Source organism: Melopsittacus undulatus, chromosome 24, assembly GCF_012275295.1.
Source record: "Melopsittacus undulatus isolate bMelUnd1 chromosome 24, bMelUnd1.mat.Z, whole genome shotgun sequence".
Lineage (NCBI taxonomy): Eukaryota > Metazoa > Chordata > Aves > Psittaciformes > Psittaculidae > Melopsittacus > Melopsittacus undulatus.
Window position 1 is genome coordinate 214,795 of NC_047550.1, and position 19,656 is coordinate 234,450.

The window sequence follows — 19,656 nt, forward strand, 5'->3', positions numbered from 1 at the left end:
CACTATGGGGCAGGTATGTGAATGGCAGCCCCCTGCTGCAGGCGCTGTCCGTCAGCCGCTGCAGAACCACCTCCCCTATATCCCTATCCCTATACACCATATGTACCCCATATCCATCCCATACCATCGCTATGGGCAGGTAGGTGAACTGGCAGCCCCCGGCTGCAGGCGCTGTCCGTCAGCCGCTGCAGAACCACCTCCCCTATATCCCTATATCCTATATCCATCCCATACCATCACTATGGGGCAGGTATGTGAAGGGGCAGCCCCCGGCTGCAGGCGCTGTCCGTCAGCCGCTGCAGAACCACCTCCCCTATATCCCTATATCCCTATATCCCATATGTACCCCTATATCTATCCCATACCATCGCTATGGGGCAGGTATGTGAAGGGCAGCCCCCTGCTGCAGGCGCTGTCCGTCAGCCGCTGCAGAACCACCTCCCCTATATCCCTATATCCCTATATCCCATATATACCCCTATATACCATCGCTATGGGGCAGGTATGTGAAGGGCAGCCCCCGGCTGCAGGCGCTGTCCGTCAGCCGCTGCAGAACCACCTCCACCTCCACCGGCCGCCGCAGCCGCAGCTCCCGGTACGGAGGTGTCCGCAGCACGATCGCCACCTGCCGGTGCACATCCGCCTGCGAGAAGTCAGCCCGAGCCTCCCACGTGGCCGTGCGGAACACGACGGCGATGTCCTCTATGGGGGGGAAGGGCACCCCATAGAGCAGCTGTGGGGCGGCCTATGGGGCAGCCTATAGAGCAGCCTGTGGGGCAGGCTATGGGGCGGCCTATAGAGGACCCCATAGAGTACCCCATAGAGCAGCTGTGGGGCAGGCTATGGGGCACCCTATAGAGCACCCCATAGAGCAGCCTGTGGGGCAGGCTATGGGGCACCCCATAGAGCAGCCTGTGGGGCAGGCTATGGGGCACCCTATAGAGCACCCCATAGAGTACCCCATATAGCACCCCATATAGCACCCCATAGAGAACCCTGTGGGGCAGCCTATGGGGCACCCTAGAGACCACCCTATAGAGCACCCCAGAGAGTACCCCATAGAGCACCCTATAGAGTATCCCATAGAGCACCCTATAGAGCACCCCAGAGAGTACCCCATAGAGTACCCCATAGAGCACCCCAGAGAGTACCCCATAGAGCACCCCATAGAGCACCCCACAGAGTACCCCATAGAGCACCCTACAGACCACCCTATAGAGCACCCCAGAGAGTACCCCCTAGAGCACCCTATAGTGTACCCCATAGAGCACCCTATAGAGCACCCCAGAAAGCACCCCATAGAGTATCCCGGTGTTATCCCGGTGTTATCCCAGAGTTATCCCAATGTTATCCAGGTGTTATCCCAGTGTTATCCCAGTGTTATCCCGGTGTTATCCCGGTGTTATCCCAGTGTTATCCCGGTGTTATCCCGGTGTTATCCCGGTGTTATCCCAGTGTTATCCCAATGTTATCCCAATGTTATCCCGGTGTTATCCCAGTGCTATCCCAGTGTTATCCCAGTGTTATCCCGCTGTTACCCCAGTGTTATCCCGATGCTATCCCGGTGTTATCCCAGTGTTATCCCAGTGTTATCCCAATGTTATCCCAGTGCTATCCCAGTGTTATCCCAGTGTTATCCCAGTGTTATCCCAGTGTTATCCCAGTGTTATCCCGGTGTTATCCCAGTGCTATCCCAGTGCTATCCCGGTGTTATCCCGGTGTTATCCCAGTGCTATCCCAATGTTATCCCGGTGTTATCCCAGTGTTATCCCGGTGTTATCCCGGTGTTATCCCAGTGTTATCCCAGTGTTATCCCGGTGTTATCCCAGTGCTATCCCGATGTTATCCCACTGTTATCCCAGTGCTATCCCAGTGTTATCCCAGTGTTATCCCGGTGTTATCCCAATGTTATCCCAGTGTTATCCCGGTGTTCCCAGTACCTTTCTGGACCTTGTCACACAGCAGGTACAGCTCCTCCCCCCCCGTGCAGGGGCCGCTCTCCTTGTTCATGCGGCAGATCCGCAGCTCTGATGTGTTGGTGGATTCTGTGGGATCACCATGGAATGGGATTGGGAGCATTCCCATTGGGATCATCCCTTCCCCCCCAAACCCCATGGAATGGGATTGGGAGCATTCCCATTGGGATCATCCCTTCCCCCCCAAACCCCATGGAATGGGATCGGGAACGTTCCCATTGGGATCATCCCTTCCCCCCCCAGACCCCATGGAATGGGATCGGGAGCATTCCCATTGGGATCATCCCTTCCCCCCCAAACCTCATGGAATGGGATCGGGAACGTTCCCATTGGGATCATCCCTTCCCCCCCCAGACCCCATGGAATGGGATCGGGAATGTTCCCATTGGGATCATCCCTTCCCACCCCAAACCCCATGGAATGGGATCGGGAACATTCCCATCGGGATCATCTCTTCCCCCCCCCAAACTCCATGGAATGGGATCGGGAGCATTCCCATTGGGATCATCCTTTCCCCACCCAAACCACATGGAATGGGATTGGGAACATTTCCATTGGGATCATCCCTTCCCCCCCCAAACCCCATGGAATGGGATCGAGAGCATTCCCATCGGAATCATCCCTTCCCCCCCAAACCCCATAGAATGGGATCGGGAACATTCCCATTGGGATCATCCCTTCCACCCCAGTCCCCATGGAACAGGATCAGGAACATTCCCATCGGGATCACCCCTCCCCCCATCCCTATGGATTGGGATCACCCCCTCCACCCATCCCTATGGATCAAGATCACCCCTCCCCCCATCCCTATGGATCAGGATCACCCCCTCCCCCCCATCCCTATGGATCGGGATCCCCCCTCCCCCATCCCTATGGATCGGGATCACCCCTCCCCCCATCCCTATGGATCAGGATCACCCCTCCCCCCATCCCTATGGATCGAGATCACACCTTCCCCCCCCATCCCTATGGAACAGGAACATTCCCATTGGATCCCCCCTCCCCCCCATCCCTATGGATCAGGATCCCCCCTCCCCCCCATCCCTATGGATCGGAATCACCCCTCCCCCATCCCCATGGATCGGGATCGGGATCTCCCCCACTCACTCTTGTCGAAGATGGGCTCGGAGAGCACGGGCCCCATGTGCCGCGTGTGTCCCGCAGGATCCCGGTAGGAAGCCTGGAAGCAGATCCGCACCACGTTCATGTCCACCTCCTGGTGGTTCCGGAGCGCTCCGGCTGCGGGGGGGACACACGGGGGGGGTTGGTGTTCCCATGGGATTGGGCTGATCCCTATGGATACGGATGGAGCTCGGGAGGTACCTTTGAAGGGGTCGATTCCCAGCTGGAGCTTCCTCTCAATGGCTGCTTCGATCTCCTTCTTCTTCACACACTGGATGCCCAGGTTGCTGAAGCTGCAGGGAGGGGATGGGGACGGATCCTTCCATCCCAGAACATCCCAACCCGATCCTGGCACATCCCGACCCCATCCCGACCTGATCCCGACTCCATCCGAACCCCATACCGGCACATCCTGACCCCATCCCAGCACATCCCGAACCCATCCCAGCACATCCTGACCCCATCCGAACCCATCCTGACACATCGCAACTCCATCCCGGAACATCCCGACCCCCATCCCAACCTCATCCAACCCCATCCCAGCACATCCCAACCCGATCCCGGCACATCCCAGCCCCATCCCAACCCAATCCCGGCACATCCCGAACCGATCCCGGCACATCCCAACCCATCCCAGCCTCATCTCAACCCCATCCCAATCTCATCTCAACCCCATCCCAACCCATCCCAACCCCATCCCAACCCATCCTAACCCATGCCAACCCATCCCAACCCCATCCCAACCCATCCCAAACCTCATCCCAACCCATCCCAACCCCATCCCAACCCATCCCAACCCCATCCAACCCCATCCCAACCCCATCCAACCCCATCCCAACCCATCCCAGCCTCATTCAAACCCCATCCCACCCCATCCCAACCCCATCCCAACCCATCCCAACCTCATCCCAACCCATCCCAACCCCATCCCAACCTCATCCCAACCCATCCCAACCCATCCCAACCCCATCCAACCCCATCCCAGCCTCATTCCAACCCCATCCCACCCCATCCCAACGCCATCCCAACCCATCCCAAACCTCATCCCAACCCATCCCAACCCCATCCCAACCTCATCCCAACCCATCCCAACCCCATCCCATCCCATCCCACCTCATCCCAACCCATCCCACCCCATCCCAACCCATCCCAACCCCATCCCACCTCATCCTAACCCCATCCCAACCCATCCCAACCCATCCCAACCCCATCCCAACCCATCCCAACCCCATCCCAACCCCATCCCAACCTCATCCCAACCCATCCCAACCCCATCCCAACCCCATCCCAACCCATCCCAACCCATCCCAACCTCATCCAACCCCATCCCAACCCCATCCCAACCTCATCCCAACCCATCCCAACCCCATCCCAACCCCATCCCAACCTCATCCCAACCCCATCCCACCCCATCCCAACCCATCCCAACCCATCCCATCCCACCTCATCCCAACCCATCCCAACCTCATCCAACCCCATCCCAACCCCATCCCACCTCATCCCAACCCCATCCCAACCCATCCCAACCCATCCCAACCCCATCCCACCTCATCCCAACCCCATCCCAACCTCATCCAACCCCATCCCAACCCCATCCCACCTCATCCCAACCCCATCCCACCCCATCCCAACCCATCCCAACCCATCCCATCCCATCCCAACCCCATCCCAACCCCATCCCACCCCATCCCAACCCATCCCACCCCATCCCAACCCATCCCAACCCCATCCCAACCTCACCCCAACCCCATCCCAACCCATCCCAACCCATCCCAACCCCATCCAACCCCATCCCAACCCATCCCAACCCATCCCAATCCCATCCCAACCCCATCCCAATCCCATCCCAACCCATCCCACCCCATCCCAACCCCATCCCAACCCCATCCCAATCCCATCCCAACCCATCCCAACCCCATCCCAACCCATCCCAACCTCATCCCAACCCATCCCAGCCCATCCCAACCCCATCCCAACCCCATCCCAATCCCATACCTGTGCCGGGGGTTGCTCTGGGGCCTCAGCACCACCTGGCAGAGCCCATTGCTGCAGTCCTTGCCCACCAGCCCATGGGGGTGCACACGATGGGGCCAATCCTTCCACACCAGGCACGCGGTCACCGTCACCTCCGGGATGGCTCCGCAGTTCAGGAGCTGCAGGGATCAATCCCAAAGGAGCATCCGGATGCTGCTCCTTGGGAACCGCCAGGGATGGGGCATCCCAATGGGCTCCAGAGCATCCCAGCGTCCTCATGGGGAGGAGATGGGATCTCGAGATCCCATCCACCTCTTCCTGCTCCCGTTATCCCATCCCATCCATCCCGTGGCCAAAGCCCCTGCCCAGGTGCCCTGGAGCCTCTTTAGGAAGTGGGAATTCCCCACTTGGATCTGCTACTCCCATAGGATGTAGTGGGGAGCTCCCATAGGACACAGTTGGGAGATCCCATAGGACACAATGGGAAGCTCCCATAGAACACAACAGAAAGCTCCCACAGGACACAATGGGAAGCTCCCATAAGACACAATGGGAAGCTCCCATAGAACACAATAGGAAGCTCCCATAGGACACAATGGGAAGCTCCCATAGAACACAATAGGAAGCTCCCATAGGACGCAATGGGAAGCTCCCATAGGACACAACAAGAAGCTCCCATAGGACACAACGTGAAGCTCCCATAGGACAATGGGAAGCTCCCATAGGACACAATGGGAAGCTCCCATAGAAAACAATGAGAAGCTCCCATAGGACACAGTGGGGAGCTCCCATAGGACAATGGGAAGCTCCCATAGGATGCAATGGGAAGCTCCCATAGGACACACCAGGCTGCTGACAGCCCCATTGAACTCCTCCTCAACCAGCATCCCAAACCCTTCTCCTTCTCCATCCATCCCGGAGCCACTTCCCTACAGACCCCAACCCCATTGCCCCACCTCATCCCGCTCCCCCAAGCTCCGGCAGCCTCCTCCTCCTTCCAAGCCCATTCCCAACCCCTGCTCCCAGTTGCTCCCAGTTGATCCCAGTTGCTCCCAGTTGATCCTGGTTGCTCCCAGTTAATCCCAGTTAATCCCAGTTGATACTGGTTGCTCCCAGTTAATCCCTGTTGCTCCCAGTTGCTCCCATTTGATCCCAGTTAATCCCAGTTGCTCCCATTTGATCCCAGTTGCTCCCAGTTGCTCCCAGCTCACCTCGATGGCAGGCAGGGTCTTGCTGGCCTCAGTGCTGCTCTGCCCCAGGATGCTCCCAGCGGATCTGCCCTCACACTCATACCGGAACCGCATCCCACGCTGCTTGGGCTGCTCCGTGATCACCAATCGTGGAGGCTCCAGCAGCTCCTCCAGCTCCTCCTTCACATTCCCGGCCTCGGGAATCCACCTCCCCCCCCCCAGCGACAGGCTGCGGAGGCTCTGGGTGAGGGGGGGGGGGCTGGAGCGCGGGGGGGGTTTGGGATGCAGTGGGGCCGGATCCGGTTGGAATCCGTCTTCCTTCATCACCTCCTCGAGGATCGCTATGGGGTGAATGGGACCCCTCTGAGCAGGGCCTGATCCTGCCCCTTTCCCAGCTCCTGGAATGGGGATGAGGAGCCCCAGTCCTGCCTCCCACTGCATCCCTATGGATGCAGGAGCTGGGATCCCAGCACCTGGAGGTCCAGGATGGGGTTCTGGCCCCGCAGCACATGGATCCCGATGGGAATCACTCACCTAAGTCATCTGCAAAGGGAAGGGCATGGAGGGAGATGCAGCCATGGGTGCACCCCCAGTGCAGCCCAGTGCATCCCAGTGCACCCCCAGTACATCCCAGTGCATCCCAATGGATCCCCAGTGCACCCCCAGTGCATCCCCAGTGCACCCCAGTACACCCCCAGTGCATCCCAGTGAACCCCCAGTGCATCCCATTGGATCCCCAGTGCATCCCCAGTGCATCCCCAGTGCAGCCCAGTACACCCCCAGTGCAGCCCCAGTGCATCCCCAGTGCACCCCCAGGGCATCCAATTAGATCCCCAGTGCATCCCAGTGGATCCCCAGTGCATCTCAGTGCAGCCCAGTGCACCCCCAGTACATCCCATTGGATCCCCAGTGCATCCCCAGTGCATCCCAGTGCAGCCCATTGGATCCCCAGTGCATCCCAGTACACCCCCAGTGCATCCCATTGGATCCCCTGTGCACCCCCAGTGCATCCCATTGGATCCCCAGTGCATCCCCAGTGCACCCCCAGTGCATCCACAGTGCATCCCAGTGCAGCCCAGTGCACCCCCAGTGCATCCCATTGGATCCCCAATGAATCCCAGTGCATCCCCAGCGCATCCCAGTGCCGCCCTGGGGGACCCTGATCCAGGTGGGATAATGGGATCAGGTGGAGCTTACCAGGGACAGGAGCAGCGTGTGCCATGGCCAGGCCGGGATCTGGCAGAGCAGCTCCTATGGAACATGGGAATGTTCATCCATGGATACATGGGAATGTTCATCCATGGATACATGGGAATGGCAGCCCCATAGAGATGTGGGAATGGCACTCCATGGATATGTGGGAATGCAACTCCATGGATACACTGGACTGGAACTCCATAGATACATGGGAATTTCACCTCATAGATACATGGGAATATTACCCAATGGATACATGGGCATGTAACTCCATGGATACATGGGAATGCTACCCCATGGACACATGGGAATGTTACCCAATAAATAGATGGGAATGTACCCCCATGGATACATAAGAATACCACCCTATAGATACATGATAATGTCACCCTAGAGATACACGGGAACATCCCCATGGATATGTGGGAACATCATCATGGATACATGGGAATATTCCACTGTGGGTACACAGGAACACCCCCCATGGATAAATGCATATACTCCCTATGGATAGACAGGAACATCCCACACAGATACATGCATATATTCCCTAAGGAAACATGGGAATATCCCCATGGATACACCCACAGATTCCCTATGGACACATGGGAACACCCCCATGGATTCACGGATAAAGGCCCACAACAACCCCCACAACGTGAACCGGGGCTTCCCAGGTGCTTCCCTATGGGGGCTCCCGGTGTCCCCCCCATTCCCATCCCCATTCCCCCCCATTCCCAGCCCCGTTCCCAGCCCCATTCCCCACCCATTCCCATTCCCATCCCCACTCCCCCCCCCCATTCCCACCTCATTCCCCCCCATTCTCACCCCCATTCCCACCCCATTCCCCCCCCATTCCCATCCCATTCCCCCCCCATTCCCAGCCCCATTCCCATCCCCATTCCCCCCTCGTTCCCCCCCCATTCCCCCCCATTCCCATCCCATTCCCATCCCCATCCCCATTCCCCCCCACATTCCCATCCCATTCCCTCCCATTCCCATCCCCATCCCCATTCCCATCCCCATTCCTATCCCATTCCCATCCCCATTCCCATCCCCATTCCCATTCCCGTTCCCATTCCCGTTCCCATTCCCGGTCTCTCACCTCCTCCCTCCGCCATGTTCCGGTGTCCGCTCCCCTCAGCTGGAAATCCCCTGGCGGGCAGCGCCGCCATTGGCTGCGCCGGCCGTGACGTCACCACGCCGAGCACCCCCATTGGGCGTGGCGCCGTGCGCTGCTCTCGCGAGATCTCGACGGGACAAGGGGAGGGGGGAGGAGGAAGAGGAAGGGGGGGGGCAGCTGAGGCACAACAAGATGGCGGCGCCGGGCGCTGAGGTACGGACGGGACCGGGGCCCGGTTACCGGATACCGGGGCTCGGTTACCGGATACCGGGGCTCGGTTACCGGATACCGGGGCTCGGTTACCGGATACCGGGGCTCGGTTACCGGGTACCGGGGCTCTGAGCGCTGCCCGTGCCCCCCCCCTGCAGGTCAGCGGCAGCGGCAGCGCCGGGGAGGCGGCGGCGGCCGAGACGCAGCGGCAGCAAGCGGCACCCAACGCATGGCAGGTCATCAAGGGGGTGGTGTTCAGGTGAGGGCCGGGGGGACCGGTAACGGGACATGGAGACGGTAACGGGGGCATGGAACCGGTTGTGATGTGTCCATATCCGGTACCGGGGGCATGGAGCCGGTAACGGGGCTATGGAGCCGGTAACGGGGCTATGGAGCCGGTAACGGGGGCATGGAGCCGGTAACGGGGGTATGGAGCCGGTAACGGGGCTATGGAGCCGGTAACGGGGGCATGGAGCCGGTAACGGGGGTATGGAGCCGGTAACGGGGCTATGGAGCCGGTACCGGGGCTATGGAGCCGGTAACGGGGCTATGGAGCCGGTAACGGGGGCATGGAGCCGGTACCGGGGGTATGGAACCGGTACAGGGGGCATGGAGCCGGTAACGGGGCATGGAACCAGTAACGGGGCCGTATCCGGTAACTGGGCCATGGAACCGTGCCCATAACCCGGTACCGGAGCCATGGAATCGGTGACGGGGGCATGGAACCGGTACCGAGGGGATGGAACCGGTTGTGCTGTGGCTGTATCCGGTACCGGAGCCATGGAACCGGTACCGGGGGCATGGAACCAATGGTGCTGTGCCCATAACCCGGTACTGGAGCCATGGAACCGGTAATGGGGCCGTATCCAGTAACTGGGCCATGGAACAGTGCCCATAACCCGGTACTGGGGGCATGGAACCAGTACTGGGCCCATATCCGGTAACGGGGGCATGGAACTGGTGCTGTCGTGCCCATAACCCTGTAATGGGGGCATGGAACCGGTTGTGCTGTGCCTGTATCCGGTACTGGGGCCATATCCTGTAACATGGGCTTGGAACCGGTTGTGCTGTGCCCGTAACCCAGTACCGGGGGCATGGAACCGGTACTGGGCCCATATCTGGTAACCGGGGCATGGAACCGGTGCTGCCATGGTCGTGTCCGGTATCAGGGCCATGGAACCGGTCTTACCGTGCCCATAACCCAGTACTGGAGCTATGGAACCGGTACCGGGGCCATGTCCTGTAACACAGGCACGGAACCGGTCTTGCTGTGCCCATAACCTGGTAGTGGGGGCATGGAACCGGTTGTGCTGTGCCTGTATCCAGTAACGGGGGCATGGAACCGGTAACGGGACCATATCCGGTACCAGGGGCATGGAACCAGTAATGGGGGCATGGAACCGGTTGTGCTGTGCCCATAACCCGGTACCGGAGCCTGAGCCCATTCCCGGTTTCCCTATGGAAGCTCCGGTGCTTCCTGATGCCCATTGGAGCTGCCAGCCCCCCCAGAGCTCAGCCTGCCCTGAATCCATAGGGAAGAGCACCGTTATCCCATCACTCTGGAATGGGATAGGGGGTGGGAATGGGGATGGATCCCAGCGGGAGTCCCTGCTCCAGGGAATGAGCTCTCTCCAGTAGGGAATTATGCTTGGATGTGCTGTTCCCAGCCTGATACGGAACAGGTTGGGATCGGCTCCTATAGTGATGCCGCTAACCGGGAATTCCTTCCTGGATCCTCCTTGTATCCATCCCCATCCCATCCCTTCCTTCCTTCTCATCCCACCATCCAAAGCTCCCTCCGATCCAATGCTCTCCATCCCCTCTGTTATCCATCACCCCTGATCCATGCCCTTGGAAGCATTGGGAATACCGCACTACTCGTGCTTGGAAGCACAAGAACAACCAAGCTGGAAGCCCCATCCCTTGGGATGCACTTCCCGGTGTCCCTGTCCCATTGCCAGCCCCGGATCCGGGATACCCCACAGCTCCTCGGCATTCCCAAGGCTCCAGGCCTTTCCCTGCTCCCACCATAGCCAGAGCTGCAGCAGCACCAGTTTCCTATGGGATGGGGGCTGATCCCATGATCCACGATTCCCGGGATCCCTTTGGGAGCCTCCATTCCCACTGTTCCCATAGGATCTTCATCATCTGGGCCATCAGCAGCTGGTTCCGGAGGGGCCCCGCGCCACAGGAGCCCAACAGCACTGGGGGGACCCCACGAGCACCCAGCAGGAACCTCTTCCCTAAGGACACCTTAATGGTAACATCCAAGCTTCCAATTGGGATGGGCCTCATCCTGATTGGAATGGGGGGGGGGGGCAGCATTCCAGAGTGGGATTGGGATCCTGTGCTCTGTGATTCCCATAGGATCTGTACGTGTACATCTCGGAGCACGAGCACTTCACAGACTTCAATGTGAGCTCGGCCCTGTTCTGGCAGAAGAGGGACCTGGTCTATGGGGACTGGACCAGTGGGGACAACGCTGATGGTTGCTATGAGCACTATGGGGACGTGGCCATCTCGCAGGTGGGTGTTTTCCATATCCGTATCCATAGGGATTTATGGATGGATGTAGGGATGGAAGGATCCATCCAGGAAAGGAGTCCCTATTTACCAGCATCACTTGGAGGAGCTGATCCCAAGCCCTTCCTTAGCAGCGGGAGGTTGGGAATGGCTCATCCCAGCTTGAGGAATGGGGTGGGAAAAGACCTGGAGCTGCTCCCGGCCTCTTCCCACCTCATGGGCTCCACTTCCAGAGCGTGCAGCACAACGGCTCCATCTACGTCCATGTCTACTTCACCAAGAGCGGCTTCCACCCTGACCCCCGGCAGAAGAGCCTCTACCGGCGCCTTGCCACCGTCCACACTTCCAGAAGTATGGAAAACGGGGAGCCTGGAGCCCCATTCCCGACCCCCATCCCGCAGGGATACTGCTTTGGGTCAATGGAAGGGAAGCGTCCACTTTGCTGCGGTCTCCATGTGGGATTCGGCCTGTGGGAAGCTTGAATCCCTATGGATTCCATCCGTGTTCTGTGGGATAGGGGGGTCCCACCTTGCCAGGATCTGTGGGATCTGGGGATTTGCTGTTATCCCGAATGTTTTCCTCTCCATGGGGTTCCTGGTCCCCACATTCCAGCTTTTCCCCTTGCTGACTGGGAAACGGGAGAGGGGAAGGAGCAGTTGTGCCCATCCTGCCTGCCCCTAACCTCCTTAGGGCCCCTTCCCGGCCTCGTGTGGGGCTGGAAGCCATTCCCATGGGAAGCATCCCAAGGAATTCCCTTCCCTTCCAGTGATCAACAAGTACAAGCGGAGGCGCTTCCAGAAGACCAAGAACCTCCTGACAGGGGAGACAGAGGCAGACCCGGAGATGATCAAGGTACCAGCAGCTCCTTTAGGGCCTTCTTGCTGCTTATGGGGTCCTGGGGGGTCCCTCCTGTTGCTTATGGGGTCCTGGGGGTTCCCTTCTGCTGCTTATGGGGTCCTGGGGGGTCCCTTCTGCTGCTTATGGGGTCCTGGGGGGTCCCTTCTGCTGCATATGGGGTCCTGGGGGGTCCCTTCTGCTGCATATGGGGTCCTGGGGGGTCCCTTCTGCTGCATATGGGGTCCTGGGGGGTCCCTTCTGCTGCATATGGGGTCCTGGGGGGTCCCTTCTGCTGCTTATGGGGTCCTGGGGGGTCCCTTCTGCTGCATATGGGGTCCTGGGGGGTCCCTTCTGCTGCTTATGGGGTCCTGGGGGGTCCCTTCTGCTGCATATGGGGTCCTGGGGGGTCCCTTCTGCTGCTTATGGGGTCCTGGGGGTTCCCTTCTGCTGCTTATGGGGTCCTGGGGGGTCCCTTCTGCTGCTTATGGGGTCCTGGGGGGTCCCTTCTGCTGCATATGGGGTCCTGGGGGGTCCCTTCTGCTGCTTATGGGGTCCTGGGGGGTCCCTTCTGCTGCTTATGGGGTCCTGGGGGCTCCCTTCTGCTGCTTATGGGGTCCTGGAGGGTCCCTCCTGTTGCTCATGGGGTCCTGGAGGGTCCCTCCTGTTGCTCATGGGGTCCTGGGGGGTCCCTCCTGTTGCTTATGGGGTCCTGGGGGGTCCCTCCTGCTGCTTATGGGGTCTTGGGGGGGTCCCTTCTGCTGCTTATGGGGTCCTGGGGGGTCCCTTCTGCTGCTTATGGGGTCCATCCGCAGAGGATTCCAACCCCTTGCTCCTGCAGAGAGGGATCATTCCCTTATGGGATTCTTGGCATGGGAGGATGACTCTGGGCTGAGTGAGCTTGAGGGACACCGATGGTGATGGTGGTAGTGATGTTACGGTGGTGGTTACGGTGGTGATATTATGGTGATGATGATGGTAATGATAATGGTGATGCGATGATGGTGATGGTGCTGCTGTTGTTGATGACATGATGATGATGATGGTGGTAATGGTGATGTTATGATCATGATAGTTCTGGTGAGGATAATGGTGATGGTGATAAGATGATGATGGTGATGGTGATAAGAGTGATGTCATGATAATGTTGGTGGTGATGGTGTTGGTGTTGATGGCAATAGAGATAATGATGGTGCTACGATGGTGATGATGATGATGGTGGGACGATAATAGTGATGATAAGAGTGATATCATGACAATGGTGGTGATGGTGATAGTGATGGTGATAATGATGACATTATGATGGTGATGATGGCGATATGATGATGATGGTGAAGTCATGATGATGATGGTGATGGTGATAGTGATGGTGATAACAATGACATTACAATGGTGATAATGGTGATGGTAACGATGGCGATACGATGATGACGATGATGGTGATAGCAGTGAAGTTATGATGATGGTGGTGATGTTGTGATAGTGATAGCGATAGTCATAGTGATAACGATGATGTTATGATGGTAATAATGGTGGTGATGATGATGGTGATACGATAACGGTGATGGCAGTGACGCTATGATGGTGATGGTGGCGATGCTGTGATGATGGTGATGGTGCTGATGCTGCGATGGTGGTGATGCTGTGACGGTGATGGTGATGCTGTGACGTTGATGGTGGTAATGCTGTGATAGTGATGGTGGTGATGCTGTGGTGGTGATGGAGCCGATGCTGTGACGGTGACAGTGGTGATGCTGTGATGGTGACTATGGTGATGCTGTGATGGTGACGGTGGTGATGCTATGATGGTGATGGTGCTGATGCTTTGGTGGTGAAAGAGCTGATGCTATGATGGTGACGGTGGTGACGCTATGATGGTGACGGTGGTGATGCTATGGTGGTGACAGTGGTGTTGCTGTGACGGTGATGGAGCTGATGCTGTGATGGTGATGGAGCTGATGCTGTGATGGTGATGGAGTTGATGCTGTGACGGTGATGGAGTTGATGCTGTGACGGTGATGGTGCTGATGCTGTGACGGTGATGGTGCTGATGCTGTGATGGTGACAGTGGTGACGCTATGATGGTGACAGTGGTGACGCTATGATGGTGACAGTGGTGACGCTGTGATGGTGACGATGGTGATGCTGTGATGGTGACAATGGTGATGCTATGATGCTGACAGTGGTGATGCTGTGACAGTGATGGAGCTGATGCTATGATGGTGATAGTGGCAATGCTATGATGGTGATGGTGCTGATGCTATGATGGTAATGGTGGGGATGCTGTGACGGTGATGGAGCTGATGCTATGATGTTGACGGTGCTGATGCTGTGATGGTGACAATGGTAATGCTGTGATGGTGACAGTGGTGATGATGCTGTGACGATGCTGCTCCTGCTGCTGCTCATTGGTGCTTCTCCCCTCAGCGAGCCGAGGACTATGGTCCTGTGGAGGTGATCTCACACTGGCACCCCAACCTGACCATCAACATGGTGGATGACCACACGCCCTGGGTCAAGGGCAGTGTGCCCCCTCCTCTGGACCAATGTAAGTCTCTCCTGCTTGGGGGGGGGCTTCCTGGGCCTGCCCCCTCTCCCGGGGGCCCCATTCCCATGGTAATGGGGCCGGTGTCATCCTCACATCCCACCCTGCCCCAGATGTGAAGTTCGATGCCATCAGTGGGGATTATTACCCCATCCTGTACTTCAATGACTACTGGAACCTGCAGAAGGATTACTTCCCCATCAACGAGTCCCTGCAGCGCCTGCCCTTCCGCCTCTCCTTCTGCCCCCTCTCCCTGTGGCGCTGGCAGCTCTATGCTGCCCAGAGCACCAAATCCCCATGGAATTTCCTGGGAGAGGACCTCTACGAGCAGTCGGATGAGGAGCAGGACTCGGTGAAGGTGAGGATGCTCCCAGAGCTCTCCTGCGGGGAGGATAAGGCGTGAGGCTTGTCCCATCTCTGCTGGGGATGGAGATGGGGAGGTGGGATGGAGGTGGAGAGGTGGGAAGGAGATGGAGAGGTGGGATGGAGATGGAGAGGTGGGAAGGAGATGGAGCTTTGGGATGGAGATGGAGAGGTGGGATGGAGCCTTAGGATGGAGATGGAGAGGTGGGATAGAGATGGAGAGGTGGGATGGAGCCTTGGGATGGAGGTGGAGAGGTGGGATGAAGCCTTGGGATGGAGATGGAGAGGTGGGATGGAGCTTTGGGATGGAGATGGAGCTTTGGGATGGAGATGGAGAGGTGGGATGGAGCTTTGGGATGGAGATGGAGCTTTGGGATGGAGATGGAGAGGTGGGATGGAGCCTTAGGATGGCGATGGAGAGGTGGGATGGAGCCATGGGATGGCGATGGAGAGGTGGGATGGTGATGGAGAGGTGGAATGGAGCCATGGGATGGTGATGGAGCCATGGGATGGAGATGGAGAGGTGGGATAGAGCCTTAGGATGGTGATGGAGAGGTGGGATGGAGCCATGGGATGGTGATGGAGCCTTGGGATGGCGATGGAGAGGTGGGATGCCGATGGAGCCATGGGATGCCGATGGAGAGGTGGGATGGCGATGGAGTCATAGGATGGTGATGGAGCCATAGGATGGCGATGGAGCCATGGGATGGAGTGTTGGGATAGCAATGGGAGGTTCCTGGTGCCTGTTGCAGGTGGCTCTGCTGGAGACCAACCCGTACCTGCTGGCACTGACCATCATCGTCTCCATCGTGCACAGCATCTTCGAGTTCCTGGCCTTCAAGAATGGTGAGGGCTGATGGGAAGGGTCCTGGGGATCCCTCCTGCTGCTTATGGGGTCCTGGAGGGTCCCTATGGGCTCTTGAGGGGTCCCTTCTGCTGCTTATGGGGTCCTGGAGGGTACCTATGGGCTCTTGAGGGGTCCCTTCTGCTGCTTATGGGGTCCTGGGGGTCCCTATGGGGTCCTGCAGGATCTCTATGGGGTCCTGTGCTCTCCCTCCCATTCTCGTCCGGTCTCCTGGCTGGGGTCAGTTTCCCTGCGGCTGCCAGCCCCATTCCCAGCTCCCATTCCCACCCCCATTCCCACCCCCATTCCCACCCCCATTCCCACCCCCATTCCCACCCCCATTCCCATCCCCATTCCCATCCCCACCCCCATTCCCATCCCATTCCCAGCCCCATTCCCACCCCCATTCCCACCCCCATTCCCACCCCCATTCCCACCCCCATCCCCACCCCCATTCCCACCCCATTCCCATCCCCATTCCCATCCCCATTCCCATCCCCATTCCCAGCCCCATTCCCAACCCCATTCCCATCATTCCCACCTGCCTCCCGCAGACATCCAGTTCTGGAACAGCCGGCAGTCCCTGGAGGGGCTCTCTGTGCGCTCCGTGTTCTTCGGGGTGCTGCAGTCCCTGGTAGTGCTGCTCTATATCCTGGACAACGAGAGCAACCTGGTGGTGCAGGCCAGTGTCTTCATCGGGCTGCTCATTGACCTCTGGAAGATCACCAAGGTCATGGATGTGCGGGTGAGCCCCTCCCCCACCTTGGGAATACCGGGAATTCCGTTCCCGGTATTCCCATCCTGAGGCTTTCCCCCCTTTGGAAGCTGGACCGGGAGAACAAAGTGGCCGGGATGCTGCCGAGCATCAGCTTCAAGGATAAATCCACCTACGTCGAGTCCTCCACCAAGGTCTATGATGATGTGAGTGGGGCCATTCCCATGGGATGGGGGCACCAGGGGGGATGGGAGATGGGGAGGATCCACACTGATGCTCCAGCCCATTCCCATTGGATTGAGGTCCCTCCACACTGGTGTTCCAGTGTGTTCCTATGGGATCAAGCTCCACACTGATGCTCCAGCCCATTCCCATGGGATTGGGGTCCCTGCGCACCACTGCTGCAGCCCATTCCCATGGGATTAAGCTCCACAGCAGTGCTCCAGCCCATTCCTATTGGATTAAACCCCACACTGGTGCTGCAGCCCATTCCTATGGGATCCAGCTCCCTAGCATCACTGCAGCCCATTCCCATGGGATCCAGCTCCCTAGCACCACTGCAGCCCATTCCCATGGGATCCAGCTCCCTAGCACCACTGCAGCCCATTCCCATGGGATCCAGCTCCCTAGTATCACTGCAGCCCATTCCCATGGGATCCAGCTCCATACTGGTGCTGCAGCCCATTCCCATAGGATCAAGCTCCCTAGCACCACTGCAGCCCATTCCCATGGGATCCAGCTCCCTAGCACCACTGCAGCCCGTTCCTATGGGATCCAGCTCCCTAGTATCACTGCAGCCCATTCCCATGGGATCCAGCTCCCTAGTATCACTGCAGCCCATTCCCATGGGATCCAGCTCCAGTGCTGCAGCCCATTCCCATGGGATCAAGCTCCATAGGCTGCTGCAGCCCATTCCCATGGGATCCAGCTCCCTAGCTCCACTGCAGCCCATTCCCATGGGATCCAGCTCCCTAGCTCCACTGCAGCCCATTCCCATGGGATCCAGCTCCAGTGCTGCAGCCCATTCCCATGGGATCCAGCTCCCTAGGCCACTGCAGCCCATTCCCATGGGATCCAGCTCCCTAGCACCCCTGCATCCCCTTCCCATGGGATCAAGCTCCCTAGCACCCCTGCAGCCCATTCCCATGGGATCCAGCTCCTTAGGCCACTGCAGCCCATTCCCATGGGATCCATTCCCACCGCTCCCTGTCCCCATTCCCAGATGGCATTCCGGTACCTGTCCTGGATCCTGTTCCCATTGCTGGGCTGCTATGCTGTCTACAGCCTGCTGTACCTGGAGCACAAGGGCTGGTACTCGTGGGTGCTCAGCATGCTCTATGGCTTCCTGCTAACCTTCGGTGAGTGCATCCCGGGATCAGGAGCTGGGATCTGGGATCCGGAGGCTCCCATAGGACTCACCCCCCCCATTCCCATAGGATTCATCACCATGACCCCCCAGCTCTTCATTAACTACAAGCTCAAGTCGGTGGCACACTTGCCCTGGAGGATGCTCACATACAAAGCCCTCAACACCTTCATCGATGACCTCTTCGCCTTCGTCATCAAGATGCCCATGATGTATAGGATAGGCTGCCTGCGGGATGGTATGGGATGGGGGCACTATGGGGTGCCTATGGCTGCCTGTGGGATGGTATGGGATGGGTGCCTATGGGGTCCCTATGGCTGCCTGCGGGGTACCGATGGCTGCCTATGGTGCCCCTCCCCTTCCTTTATGGGGTCCTGGGGGGTCCCTCCTGTTCCTTTATGGGGTCCTGGGAGGTCCCTTTTGTTCCTTTATGGGGTCCTGGGGGTCCCTCCTGTTCCTTTATGGGGTCCTGGGGGTCCCTCCTGTTCCTTTATGGGGTCCTGGGGGTCCCTCCTGTTCCTTTATGGGGTCCTGAGGGTCCTTCCTGTTCCTTTATGGGGTCCTGGGGGTCTCTCCTGTTCCTTTATGGGGTCCTGGAGGGTCCCTTCTGTTCCATTATAGGGTCCTGGGGGTCCCCTCCTGTTTCTTAATGGGGTCCTGGGGGTCCCTCCTGTTCCTTTATGGGTCCTGGGGGTCCCCTCCTGTTTCTTAATGGGGTCCTGGGGGTCCCTCCTGTTCCTTTATGGGTCTTGGGGGTTCCTCCTGTTCCTTAATGGGTTCCTAAGGGTCCCCTCCTGTTCCATTATGGGGTCCTGGGGGTCCCTCCCCTTCTTTTATGGGGTCCTGGGGGTCCCTCCTGTTCCATTATAGGGTCCAGGGGGGTCCCTCCTGTTCCTTTATGGGGTCCTAAGGGTCCCCTCCTGTTCCTCTATGGGGCACAGGGGCTCCCCACATGTCCCCCTGACCCCCATGTTGTGTGTCCCCCCCAGATGTGGTGTTCTTCATCTACCTGTACCAGCGCTGGATCTACCGCGTGGACCTGACCCGTGTCAACGAGTTCGGCCTCAGTGGGGCAGACACGGTCACCCCCCCGCCCCCCCCCACCCAGCCCCCCCCCCCACAGCGGAGCCCCCCCCCCCCGGGGCCCCCCAAACCACCAGAGGACAAGAAGAAGGATTAACCCCCCCCCCATACTTGGTTTGTACCAGCCCCCTATGGGGCACCCCATAGAGGGGAAGGGGGGGGGGGAGCAGCCGGTTTGGGTGGGGGTGTCTGTGTCCCCCTCCCCCTTTTTGGGGTGCTGGGGGGGGGGGGGGGCAGGCCTTGTGCCCCCCCCTCCATGTGTCACATTCCCTTGTGCTCCATCCCATTGTGCCGGTGTTAGGGCAGTGTCACCGAGGTGTCGCCTCGTCCATAAAGAGATGATTGAACCCCAAGAGTGGCCCCCCCGCTTCAATTCTAACCCCCCCCACTATAGGGGTTTGGGGGTGTCAAACCCCCCCGCACAATAGGGGTTTGGGTTGTCCATCCCCCCCTACTATAGGGGTTTGGGGGTGTCCCCCCCTTCACTATAGGGGTTTGGGGGTGTCCATCCCCCCCCCCCCCCACTGTAGGGGTTTGAGGGTGTCAATCCCCCCCCACTATAGGGGTTTGGGGGTGTCCATCCCCCCCACA

At 58.7% G+C, this 19,656-nt stretch overlaps 3 protein-coding genes and 1 long non-coding RNA gene across 4 annotated transcripts in view; 2 read left to right on the forward strand and 2 right to left on the reverse strand.

Annotated features, from left to right (window-relative positions):
- The window catches only part of LOC117437599 (serine/threonine-protein kinase 38-like), a 9,798-nt gene extending 9,655 nt beyond the window's left edge, over positions 1-143 (forward strand). Inside the window, exon 7 of the mRNA XM_034072109.1 lies at positions 14-143. Coding sequence (XP_033928000.1) covers positions 14-143 — 130 coding nt within the window. The remainder of the gene's footprint in view (positions 1-13) is intronic.
- A 320-nt stretch (positions 144-463) lies between these two features.
- RELB (RELB proto-oncogene, NF-kB subunit) lies at positions 464-6,532 on the reverse strand. The gene is made up of 6 exons (XM_034072153.1): positions 6,284-6,532; positions 5,094-5,251; positions 3,300-3,391; positions 3,084-3,215; positions 1,941-2,045; positions 464-702 (listed from the first exon to the last, which is right to left on the reverse strand). The coding sequence occupies exons 1-6, from the start codon at positions 6,374-6,376 to the stop codon at positions 479-481; spliced, it is 804 nt and encodes a 267-aa protein (XP_033928044.1). The 5' UTR covers positions 6,377-6,532; the 3' UTR covers positions 464-478.
- On the reverse strand, positions 6,533-8,635 carry LOC117437621 (uncharacterized). The gene is made up of 4 exons (XR_004550477.1): positions 8,565-8,635; positions 7,460-7,513; positions 6,797-6,805; positions 6,533-6,603 (listed from the first exon to the last, which is right to left on the reverse strand). It is a non-coding gene; the product is annotated as an uncharacterized lncRNA (long non-coding RNA).
- Positions 8,636-8,752: 117 nt separating this feature from the next.
- On the forward strand, positions 8,753-19,493 carry CLPTM1 (CLPTM1 regulator of GABA type A receptor forward trafficking). Its single transcript, XM_034072110.1, has 15 exons — positions 8,753-8,795; positions 8,951-9,051; positions 10,929-11,052; positions 11,160-11,318; positions 11,549-11,666; positions 12,082-12,167; positions 14,577-14,697; positions 14,808-15,052; positions 15,810-15,903; positions 16,456-16,646; positions 16,727-16,822; positions 17,839-17,974; positions 18,053-18,220; positions 18,972-19,089; positions 19,460-19,493. Exons 1-15 carry the CDS (start codon positions 8,775-8,777, stop codon positions 19,491-19,493), a joined length of 1,812 nt encoding a protein of 603 aa, XP_033928001.1. The 5' UTR covers positions 8,753-8,774.
- Positions 19,494-19,656: the final 163 nt, after the last annotated feature.